Raw genomic sequence first — 12,906 nt, 5'->3', positions numbered from 1 at the left:
TAAAGATCTTTGATAAGTGAGTGAGTGTTGTCAATAATTTATTTCACACACTTATAGTTTGTTTGTTTGTATTCTTCGATACTGTTGAAATTGATTGGGATGTGAAATTCTTCGTAACGATAGAAAGGGTGGTTTGTTGTTGTTGATTTGTCGTTTCTTTGGTTGTTGATGGTTGGTTGATTTAAATGATCTTTCACTTATACTATGGGTGTTAGGTGTTGTAAAAAGATTAAATAAAAAATCATAGACAGAAAATTTAAATCTTTTTAAATAAGAAAAGGAGACAGACAGACAGACAGACATTTGTTCATTGTTTTCATTTTGTTTATATGTACAAAGTACAGTTTTTAGACGAAAAAAAGGTAAAAAGGAAAAAAAAATTTCTTTGATTCGTAACTCTTGTCTTTTTTTTACAGTTTAAACAGATTATTTTTTATGTAAATCTACCCTTTTGTTTAAAAAATAATTCCTATTTTTAGATGTTATTCTATTTTAAATATTAATCGAGATATCTCAGTTAAACATCACGCCATGTACCTTCTCGATCGTATTGGTTTACTCAATCAATTGAACAGTAAAACTGCAACTGGTAAAAATGATAACTGACAGAATATCCGTGTTGATTTCTACTTCTGTTACAAGGTTGATCTGTTTCAGATAAAGGATGCCACCCCCTTTCTATAAGAAAAAAAAACTCGTTGTAAACAAAGTAATGTTCCTGAAAAATTTTCTGAGTTTGACACAGGTTAGTCTGAGGATTTTACATGTTAGGTATCCCCCATCCCAGAAATACATCCATTCTTCAATAATTAATCTTAAAAAATTAGAAAAATAAAAACAATGAGTGAAAAAAAAATATTTTAATCTTAAAAAAAAAAAAAAAAATAACGCGTGGGAATTTAAATTCTGACATAAAACAATTATAAAACAATTGACAATTTCCTAAATTGGCTAACAATTGTCTTGTCAAATGCAACTCATAAAAAACCTTTCTAGTTACCAATTCACATTCATTTCATTGATTGAATGTAACTTCGTTAGCATGTTCTTTCAATCGTTTATGTTTGCTAACAACACCAAAGAAAAAAACCAGTGTATGTCAAAACGCAGTACAACTTAAATCTCAGTTCTCAAGCGAGTAAGTACCGGAAACTAACCGTTTCACTCAATTGGCATTCCCTAATGTCACAACTCATAAACAACAAACCCGATGCACACTCAAATGATCTTGATTCGTTATTTTTCTTATTCTTTTTCTTGTTGTCGACAGGAGAAGAGATTTAAGGTTTTTCATGTGTCATGTCAACCAAAAATTCTTTTTCCCGGATCAAGCAATCAAATGAACACCAATGCACGTGAAACCTAAATCGTAAACTTTAACGAATTTGATCGAAAGAAGTATAAGACGGAAAGCATTTGGCTACATGAAAATAGCTCTCTTTACCCCAAATGCAACTAATCTCGAATAATCGCGTATGCGTTTGAGGCTAGCAGAACGGCAGAGAGGACTACCCTGGATGCTACCCTCTCTTTGCTGAATTTACCTAACTAGTTTTCCTTCTGTGGATAACTGATCTACGGGATTCTCGTTGGATAAGCTTTACGAATTATATGTTAGTATGTGCTGTGATCAGCACGATCCTATAATTGCAATTGTATAGATCATTCGAGAGAGTTTCACAAAGTTCCCTTTCCTTTCTCATTCTCTGTCTACAGATGGGCTACCCTTTAGTAGGTGGTCAACTGTTGGCCTTTCTATCTTGCTCTGGTTCAACATTTGCAATTTGCACCCATCCCAAAACGAAAGGGAGAAAATATTATCGGATTAACCTTTTATCGTATTGTGTTATCGTCAAAAAAAAATATATATTCCATCTAACCTGTAATTCGAATCTAGATCAAAATTCATTTTATTTTTTTGTCTGATTGTACTGTAAATAGTTGCACAATAATTATAAATTCAGTTGACACTTATTCTTCACGTTAAAAAAATAAATCACACAACAAAATATGTTTCATCAAATAATGTTTATAGTAAAATTTGTAACAATCCCATCGTCTCCCCTCCTAAGTCACAGTCAGGCAACGCCGAAGAATACGATTTGGAATAACCATTAACAATTGGAAGCTAAAACGCGTTTGTGTAATCAGAAGAATTGTATACAATAAATTGGTTTCCCTGTTTAGCCCCTGTTATCGTTCTAGAACGTGCGCCTGCCCCCATCTTGTTTGTGGACTCTAGTTAACAATAATCCCAGTTGAACGGCCCTTTTGAGTTAGTAGTCGGTCAGATTGTTTAATTCGCATAATGAATTGCCGACTGTGACCTATATCCATTCAATATTGCAGTCTCTTTCAAATTGTGCCGATTCATTTCGAGATTCTCTCCTTTCACTACCTCTAATCATTCAAAGGATTTGTAAATTCCAGTTTTAAAATCAAAAATGGTTGCAAAACATATTTAACAAAATTTATCTTGAGCCGCACTGCCCGATTCAATTATAAGGCTAAAAAAAAAATTATCAATGAGATATAGACACCCACTTCATTCATCACCACCATCTATGATGTCACGATTACGTAAAGTAGACAAATCAATCCTCGAACAATCGTCATCCGAACCCGTACTTCTCGACACCGAAGATCAAACGAATCTAATCAACAATTTATCAATTTCAAATCAACAAACCTATGACAAGTATGTGAAATATTTATCATATTTATACATTATCCAAATCATGGCAATAATCACAATCCAATTCCTAACTAAACCTAAGCTAATCACGTTGTTGATATTGTTATCTATTGCATTATCGGTCATAAATATCAAATTTCCTAATTATTATTCAACATATGTGAAATATATGAATTGGGGAATTTGTATCCAATGTATTGTACTTTTGGTGATGAAGATAAAGGAGGATAGAGAAATATTTTGTATTTTGCCCGTGTTTAATAATATTAGTGTTTGGTGTTTTAGAAATTGGTTTGAAGATATGATTCAACATGTGGATCAATTGGATAAATTGAAGTATAAATTTAAGAATGTCTAATCAACACCACCTGTAATGTATGTCCATTTTCTAGTTGATTTTAGGATTAACAGAGGTAGAACCCTTATGTGCATTATCAGTGCTACTGAATAGATAACCTGTATTTTGAATCATGCTGTGTTGAAGTCGGTGTAACTAATTAAGTTCAGGAAACGAATGATTTGGAGTTTAGAATTATACAATCATCAACTTTCAATTCTATGGGTCATATGCTTGCTATATAATTGTCTACAAATAATTAAGACACCAAAAGTTGTTTTTGGTGTGATCCAGGATGGAGATAATGTGGCACTCCAGAACTATAAAGCGATAGTCGAGGTGAGACGTCTGTTGTACAGGTATTTGTTGCGAATAGTTGAAGGATCAAGTTTAGGTGATGATGTCGTACCTTGCGAAAGCACTGTGGGATTATTGAAAGTACGTTCAGAAGAAGAGATGTGTAAGTGATGAATGCAGGCAGGCGGCGACATGTAGCAATTAGATGAGAAGCTTATATTATTAGTCATGTCAATAAAAGTTTACCATGGCTTTTGATCCGGGTGTTCCAACAGATAAATCTCGATAATTCACTTGATACCATAGATAACATAATCTCATCAGCTTTACTCCACTTTCTTTGTAGTCGCTAAAGCGAATCCGGGGAGGATTCCAAAAATATCTGAAAAATTTGATCGAATCTGGAAAGATAAAGCGAATCCGGGGAAGATTCCCGAAATATCTGAAAATTTTGATCTAATCTGGAAAGATAAAGCAATCCCCCACTCGCTTGTTTCAGAATCTTATACTTTGCTCTGCTAGTTTCTGTCAGTTCAGAGATTTGGATCTGGGGTGATTTGCTAATTATAGATTAGGAGCCACATCAGTGATAAGCTTGAAAAAAAGCCGCATTCGCCAGCAAGCTATACACAGATGGCATCAACCACAATCATGATAACTATTAGCACTATCAAAGACTCCTAATCCATATGAAGATAGTTTATCATCATCATAGCCAATAATATTTTCTATGTAGATCTCTTATCAGTATCTATATGCACGCCGAAATAAAAGATAAGGTTTCGCAATAACTAAAAAACTTCCCGCGCATCTTCATTTTAGCCTCCACATTTATTATTTTGTTACACCCCACAAATCGTTCCTGTCGCTTGTTTATCGTTTTTAAGATTAATAGATAATTATACAAACTGGTGGGAGTACCTAATTGAGAAACTCAAAGCGAATGTCGGTCCCGAATCGATTGGATTTGGATTGTGGCTGGCAGGAAAGTTTGACCTTACTGGTTGATTTCGCAAGGCTGATAATATAAGGTGTAGATAAGATAGTTTTTGATTAGATCTGATCGGGGGTTATAATTGGAAGTATTCAGTGGGGTTGAAATTGATAGTGCCTACTAGTGATAAAGGTTATCTGAATATCGATTTAGTTCGGGTTTGGGTTCCCAAAAGCTCGTCAAAACCTGATTAGCCAGATTTAACAACAATAGAAAAGTTTCCTATCTATAATTGATAGATCCACGGTAGGTCTCGGATGAAATAACAGGTAGTTGCTAATAAGTAGGCAATCTTCATTTTCAATTAAACCAAAACAGAACAACGATGTCTTTTAAAACTTTTGATACTTTCGTTTATATCAAATAGATAAACTGTCGATAATGAGTTATGTGGGAAGACTAAAACACTATTCAGGCGCAAGCTGGTCCGAATGTACGAAGGTGTTGGGTAGTCCCTGCTAATCCTTTTAGACAACTATTAATACATCTACAATCCGTCCATTCAATTTGAGAGCGAGCACTGTGATTGCTTATTAGGATTGGTGGAGAAACCCTTCATAGGAGTACTTCGAGTCTACGATTACATGTAGATAGTTGTATAAACGTATGTATTCTCTCGAATGCAACGAGTACAACAGAGGAATCAACGAATCCTTGACCATGCAATATATCACAAAGGATTCTTAATTTGCATTAATCATTCTAGAACCTTGAGATTGATATTTGTTTGTTAAGAAATCCAGAAAATCTAACAAACGCAAAATGAATTGCAAAATTTCCTACTCCCAAAAAATAAATAAAAATTGTAAACAAAAGAAAAATTCTTCGCCATCTCCACAACCAAATCTTCTCAACTAATCACTATGTTGAAGCTATTAAATCGGCCACCAATTGGTTCAATCTCCATTGATTTATTTCGAAATACTCGTCATGTTAAGAATATCTACTCATTCAGATTTCTTTCGACCATACCAGAATCTTTAAGTCCTGAAATACAAGCCAGAGTTGATGATCTAATCACCAGGCTACCAAAGCCAACCCATACACTCGGCAATCAAAAGCGCAAAATCAATAAAAGACAAATTACTGACCTCGATGGTCAAGTGTTCAATTTTGCAGTAGAAATCCCCGAGATTGTCGATACAAACATTTCAAAATCAAATGACAAAGCCAACAAGTTAGAAAAACGTATCTAATCAGGGGATGCGGGAGCTCACAACACATTTCACAGCTTTGGTTCAAGATATGGCACAGGACGCATCGGATCAGTCCCCATAGACGAACAAGAATATTGGGAGAATAATTATCAACGATATCTAAAATTATTCGAACATTTTACGCCAAAACCAAAAGGTCCGCAACGGTCATTTTTGAAATTTCTTTCCTCCAAAGTAGTGACTGGTGGTCGTCAGGACGTTGGTGAACAATCTAAGGCGATTGCTAAGCAATGGAAGGAATTACCGGAGGAGGAAAAACTGAAATACAAGCCCCAGGATAGTGAGTTTCAACAGTGGAAAGAAAGGGTTGAAGAATGGAAGAAGAAGAGATTGGTTGAATATGCTATCTTCGAGAAAAATCTTGCTGAGTTTGAGTTGGAGCCTCCGTTGGATGAATACAGGGCCACCAAAAAGGCATTATGATGTAAAAGAACCAAAAATCTGAAGTTGTACTTATCGCGTTAATTAATATGCTGGATATAAGACAGGTTTGTTCTTCGTCATCACTCTAGATGTTGCGGAACATCACAAACTATAGACTGATCTAATGTGGTATATTTGGTGTAATTCTCCCAATCGAATCTAATATGTGACCATTAGTCACTGTTGACATACCACTCCTGTATAACAAGTGGCAGGGTGGTCGTCACTATAGAAATTCTCTTTCTCATTTTGCTTTGAGATACTGGGCATATATTCAGGCAAAAGTTGACGACTCAATGTAAGTACCGATAAATAGACGACTAAAACCATTATCTATACAGGTTCATGTATAGGAATTTAAGGGGAGCATCACAAACTGTTAATATGTTTTTTACTGAAACTAGCTGCTCACACCTATATTTCAGGTCTTAGGCTGGTGATCACTATAGAAATTCTCTTTCTCATTTTTGTTTGAGATACTGGGCACATATTCAGACTAAAATTGACAACCCAATCTAAATACTGAGAAATAGACAACTAAAAGCATTTTCTATCGAGGGTTGGAATATCAAGCGAAATTCTTTTAAATCTATTGAAATGTCCAAATTTGGAATATGCGTCTCGTCTCTGGTCTTTTAGGTTTATCTAGAAATTGAATATATTGAATAATCAAATAAATGTTACCCCTATCTTAGTAATTGAGGAATATGACTAACGGCGAATCTGTTCTGAAGGGTAGAACGATGAACGTCTTCTTACAGTTCGTGGATCCTGGTTTGACTGCCTCTGGAGACTCTAAAAGTCCCCCAAGTTGATCAAATGAAAAAAATAAGTTTCGAAATATCTAAAGAGTTTATTTCAGACTTATGCAAGCACGGATAGATTGCTATATTGGAAGAAATGAAATCCATCCCAATTTTTCGTTTCTCTAAGATACGTTTGTAAATATTCGTTCAAATGTGATATATTCTACTTAATAAGTGTGTGAATCGTATGTTAAACAAAAAAACGCCTTACTCATTGACGATTAATTGTCTTAAACGGCCTATGGGGTGACGACTTTAAGAGTTGATTAGAAAGCTTATGTAGAACTAATTAAGATGACCTCGAAAAAAATGACGAATAACTTCTTTTTCTGTCAATTTACTTACAAATTTTTGCAGCAATTTTCCCAAGACAATTACTACGCCCTACCAGTAAATCAAGAAGCCTGTGGTAGGAATCCAAGAGAGACACAGGTGTCTATTTACTCTATTGCTCATTACTCTCATTCATGGAATGCTTCTATATTGGATTTAGCCGTCACCTGTACACTTTGTTGGTTCAAGAATAAGATAAACTTTCTCCCTCGAAACTTTAAAGGTTATCCCGTTAACGGAGTCCAATAAAAAAATGCCGAAGTTAAAAATGCGTTTTGTGAACCCTTTGTCCCACATTGTCTTCTTCACAACATAACAGAAGAAGATGATAAAATAACTTTAATTTTTATTGTCCCACATTTTATGATAAATGTGTATGGTAATTAATTTAAGCTTAATTATTTACTCCACACAAACAGAACAAAAAATTTTTTTTTCTTCTCATCATAAACGCAAATTGATAAAAAGCCCTGCATATAGCTCTTGACAATATTTGGGGGAGACTTAAAACTCAAAAATTATTAACCGCCCATTACCCAATAAAGAACAACCCCATCGTATTTTTTATAATAAACTTTGAGAAGGAAAAAATTGCAACTCTAAATTTAAAATTCACCCACCTTCCCCACTCCCATCTAACTAACTTTTTTTGCAGCAATTTATTTTAAATAATAAATTAAAATTACTACACACACACGAAGACGAAGTAGAAGAAGTTAAAGGGTGTACACATCCACTCTAGACTAATCATATCCCCTTGAAGAGAGTACAACCTCCAAATTAATAATATGACCCTTTCATTGAGCCCCTACCCATGAATAACAAGCTCCCCCCCTGAAAAAGAACAAAAGAATTCAAGTCCTTTATGTTCTTAGTAGCAACTCAAGAAAGAAAGACGGTCCGGTTTTATTATTATTATTAAAGTACGGAGAAGAAGTTAATAAATAATAAAAAGAACAATAATTAATTATTGTCTCCACTTGTTGATTAAGCGATACACAAAGAGAATAACCATGTGGGATGGGAAGGGGGAGGGGGGAGGGGGGGACGTTTGACCAAATGGTCAAATTAGTCAAGTAATACGACCATGACTCAACTGTAAACCATGAATAATGACTTTAAATTGGGGGATATCACGCCTTAATGACTAATCAAAGTTTTTATTTAGTTAGCTGATTAGCTGATTATTAATTATCTTTAAAGATCACTAATAAGTTTATTTTTTTTTTTCACCGAAGATTTTTTTTCATTCTTTCTATTTTTCATTTTAAAGAAAAAAAAAAAAATTTTTTTGACGGCAAAAAAATATTTCAAAAAATTAAAATTTATCCTGTTAAGAGGGGTATTTATGAGTGGTGTGAAAATTTTTTTCTGTTTTATCTTTTATGGGAATTACTCATTCCTAAAATAGGTTAGTCTTATCTACCAATCTATTAATAATATATTACATTGTATCCTTATATCTACATATTTCGGTGATAGAGAGATTAATTATCTATCAGCAGATGCATATGAAACTTTTTGGAAACTCGAAAAGAAGAAATCGAGATGATAGGTTGTTTCCAAGTTATCATTCTATTCCTAATATCGGAGTTGTGCAAAGTTAGTTCCAACAATTCCGAAATATGGAATTGAAAAGAAAAAATGCACTAAGAAAATCTGGTGGTGGTGTCATTTTTTCGTTCTTTTTTTCTCGCTAAAAATTTTAAAACAAAGACTAGTTTTAAAATCTGATGATTTTTATAACATGAACAATTTGCAATAATTGCTACTACCTATTACTATTTCATATGAAATTAATTAGGTACCCGAGGACTCCAAACACGTCAAACCCCAGAGTTCCACTCGAACCACTTTCGTGTATCCCATTGTAAAACTGTGTGTAGGGTGTAGTTTCTCAAGTAAGTCCGGAAACGTGCAAGATTACTAATTTTTTTTAGATCCCGTTGAACCTGTCGTATTTCTAAGAATTTTTTTTTTTTTTCGCTGCTCAATGTATGCAAATGTAAGATGAAACCTAGAAAAATAGAATAGAAGCTCATCTCAACCTGTCTCTCAAGAATAAATTATGCAACAAGGATACCAAACTATGTACTTCGACGCAACCACAGGCAGATCTGATATCTTAGCGCCGTGATTTGGCTCAACTGTGATGCCTTTTTCATGTATTTTGTGACAACTGTGGTAAACTAATATATCACAAGAGCTTTTTCGATGACCTTCGAGATATTTCTATAGTAGTACAACTCATCGTCATACGACAGTTTAGCGATGGATATTAAAAGGACAAAATTGATATTGTACGTCTTTGAGCATAACTACTATAACCTCGTGTCACACGAGGGTTAGCATCAATTTATAATTAAAAGTACAAAATCATAAACGATGACCATAATTTTTTTTTTTCGCAACCACAAAATAGCCAACTCCGGCTTCGAGACCAAAAAGTTTGCAACATATACTAAAACACCCAACGTTTTTCTAAAATATGTTAAACCGAGAAGAAGGGTCGAGGTTTTAGTAATATAAGCCCATTCTTTATAGGAAGAATTAGGAAGCAATCATAGAATCAACTAGGGAATTTCAAAAAGAAATAATAGAAACGTTTTCTCGGTTTTAATAGGAATTTCAGTAGAAAACGTTTTCTGTTTATTTTGGGCCCTGTGGGCCCAAAAATAGCTTAGTGTCGTGACAAATCGGCTATGAAATTTCATAATTTTTTTTTTCGTACGGGCCACGTTCCACAGCGCAGCCCAGCCCACGAAACGATGTCATAATAAACAGACCCCTTTAATCGCTCCATACGGAAGACCCATGACTTCAACAGAAGTTAATACAATATAAGATGTAAAATGTGGTATATCGGCATCGACCCCGTTGTACCGATAAAAGTAAACGTTGTTGTTTTCTAAAACAAAAATAGATCCATAATTTGCGCGCGGCGTGGGGACCGGTCTCGATTTATCCTGAAACGGAGTTCTGGTACTAGTTTCGAAATCCCGTACATAAAAAAAAATCACCATGTAACATTGCAATAACTTAAATTCTTAAGGGTAGTGATTTAAAACCCCAACAGTGTTACACATTGACACCGCCCAGAGTGATTACCATTCAGTTGTCATTCGGATTTCAAAGTTTTCTGGAAAATGCAAGAAAAAAAATGAGGCAGCAGACGGGGAGGCAATGCCGGTACCAGAAATTAAAATTTAAACCAGATTTTTTTTTTCTTAGACCCGAGGGAAATAAAAAAATGTCTCTCTACTCCTCTCTTAATCGCCCCTCCGTAATTAATGCGGAGCCCAGAAAACTTATGCAAAAGAAATGTTTCAAAAGATGGGGGAAATATATATAATTGCTAACACGTTACACAAGAAATATTATATGGTGATCATATGACCATGGATACCTTCGGCTTCTTCCCGAGAAACTAAGTTTCGATTTGGTTTAGGAGTGGAGTGTCTAGATTTGATTGATAATTAACGTTTTAAAATTGTAGTTTCGGTAATAGTTTTCCCTTAGAGTAAAAAAAGGCAATTTTCTAAAAACAAACGAAAACAAAGATTGCTAAAAAAAAAGTAAAATGTTAATAAGATTTACAGTAGCAATCTTAAACTGTATGTACGTAAAATGAGTTTACAGCTAGTTAGTAAAAAGCTCATAGAAAAATCTATAAATATACATTTGTTTTTTGCAACTGTGGATTACATAGGGAGAGAGAGAGAGTGTGTGTGTGGATGGTTGCTGTGGTTGTTTATTGTGGTGGTGGTGGTGGGTGGCCATGTCAAAAAAAGACCACTATGGAAACTAGAAGAAAATTCTTCAAAGCACGTGTAATTGTTCAAGAAAATAAAATCTCCGATTTTTCACTGAAAATAAAAACACCTGTTTAAAATCAGGATTTCTTTTTTTGCGTTTTTTTGTGTGGTAAAGAAGTGTGGTGCTTTTGTAATAAAGTGTGTGTAACAAAAAATATTTTTTAATGATTCATTTTTTTAAAGTTTTAATTTAATTATTAAATTAAGTTACTCATTAAAAAATAATAAAACACCTCTTTTTCACAGTTACTAGGATTATTATAAATACATAAACGTTTTTCTCTTTTACTTCTTTTACTTTTCATTTCTGAAAATTTATAAATTTATTAAATTATCAATACTTTCATTAAGAAACAAACACTAGGATTTATCCTACTTTTACTGTACAATCCTTTAGTATCCACACTTACAGCATATATAATTGAGCAACAAAAGTTCTTTTACAGAAATTTCATTAGCATAGAAACACTACTTTTTAGCATATACAAATACCCTTTTAGCATTACACACATACACAATCACAATGTCAGACATCTTTAATAATTATTGTATAAACTGTGATAAGTTATGTACTCAAAATTCAGTTTATTGTTCAGAAGAATGTAAATCAATAGAATATCAACAATCACTGACTCCAATTTCTTGCAACAGTCCGACTTATTCAAATACCACCAATAACAATCAGGAATTGGTTTCTCCATTATTAACTCCAGCCCTTTATCATCATCAATATTTACATTCAGAATTATGTCAATCTCCATTAATTCTTAGTACTAATACAGGAATAATACAAGAAGAAGAAAGTACACGAGAATTGGATTATTTTGATTTGAATTATAGTGTTAATTCAAATGTTAATTATTCTAATGCTACTGATTTAGTTAATTCAACTTCCCATAATTATCGTAAATGGTTAACTGCGTTGTAGCAATCAACTACTACAACATCAACTATACTATAGTTTTTTTACGATTTTTTAATGAATATTTAATGGTTTTTTGGGAAAGGTTAGTTTTTTTAAGGGGAGTTGGATTTGGCTAACATCAATTGTTTATAAAGTTACATATCTTATATATATAAATTTATTTATCTAATACAAATTTATTTATAAACCTTAAAAAGAGAAATTGCAACATCTATGTACACATACTCTGAGTATCTCTATGTAGTTCAAAGTTTACAGTAGTCTACATACGTCATACCCATTTATGTTTCTAGAGAGGTGTTTCTTTATGTAGTTGTTTTCTTGGTTGGTTGACGGATTCAAGAAAAAAAATACTCATCAATTCTTATCATCATTAATTTGCTCGTTTTCAGGTACAAACATACATTCTTCTATCGTATTCACTTACTTCTCTCGTCCCCCCGCTAACCCAATAAGCTTTTTCATTAAGAAAAATGTCTTAATAAGTTTTTATTGCAACATTTAAGCTTTGTCATAAGAAGATACACTCTTTGTTGAACACTTATTCGTCAACCAACTACCAATTTCTTTAAACATTCTAAGCCTTCTAATTACTTTTCAAATCAAAAAAAAAATGTACCGTACAATAATAAAATAAAATGAAAAGACCCCTATTACATGAATATCACTAATATTTTTCAATCAAGTGGGCTATATTACATGTACAAATCACCAGTTTTAATTTTTTTCAATATATCAAAAAAAGAATGTAACACGGAATTATGGAAAATTCTAAAAATGCAAAAAAAGAAAAGAGAGAAAATTTTTGACGAGGGGTGTTTTTGGTGGGCTAATCCTTTCTGCTGGGTTGTGAAACCCTTCTAGCCCCCCAAACCCAAAATACTTTCCGTTTGTCCTATATGAAAGTTTTTCCATTGAAGTTTTTTTTTCTTGTACAAAACTATATGCACCCTACCTCCTCAATAGTGGAGTGATATCATCAAGTGATGGTGCGGGCTTTTTCTCATTCATGGTATGTCCCATCGAATGTCGTTCTTACAAATAGGAGAGAGAGGAGGGGTTGA

The 12,906-nt window shown here is 33.5% G+C and overlaps 3 protein-coding genes across 3 annotated transcripts; all 3 read left to right on the top strand. All coding sequences in view use genetic code 12, as the record gives it.

The window, feature by feature from the left end:
- Positions 1-2,564: 2,564 nt before the first annotated feature.
- On the top strand, positions 2,565-3,053 carry J8A68_000907 (uncharacterized protein; the record flags this gene model as incomplete). The annotated part of the gene is made up of 1 exon (XM_049410633.1): positions 2,565-3,053. The coding sequence occupies one exon, from the start codon at positions 2,565-2,567 to the stop codon at positions 3,051-3,053; it is 489 nt and encodes a 162-aa protein (XP_049265737.1).
- Positions 3,054-5,186: 2,133 nt separating this feature from the next.
- On the top strand, positions 5,187-5,963 carry J8A68_000906 (HMG-box domain-containing protein; the record flags this gene model as incomplete). Its single annotated transcript, XM_049410631.1, has 2 exons — positions 5,187-5,511; positions 5,602-5,963. 2 exons carry the CDS (start codon positions 5,187-5,189, stop codon positions 5,961-5,963), a joined length of 687 nt encoding a protein of 228 aa, XP_049265736.1.
- A 5,477-nt stretch (positions 5,964-11,440) lies between these two features.
- On the top strand, positions 11,441-11,845 carry J8A68_000905 (uncharacterized protein; the record flags this gene model as incomplete). The annotated part of the gene is made up of 1 exon (XM_049410630.1): positions 11,441-11,845. The coding sequence occupies one exon, from the start codon at positions 11,441-11,443 to the stop codon at positions 11,843-11,845; it is 405 nt and encodes a 134-aa protein (XP_049265735.1).
- Between the last annotated feature and the right edge of the window lie 1,061 nt (positions 11,846-12,906).

The sequence above is a fragment of the Hemisphaericaspora subhashii genome (assembly GCF_019202705.1).
Source record: "Hemisphaericaspora subhashii strain CBS 10753 chromosome Unknown scaffold3, whole genome shotgun sequence".
Classification (NCBI taxonomy): Eukaryota; Fungi; Ascomycota; class Pichiomycetes; order Serinales; family Debaryomycetaceae; genus Hemisphaericaspora; species Hemisphaericaspora subhashii.
This window is presented reverse-complemented; position numbering and strand designations above follow the sequence as displayed.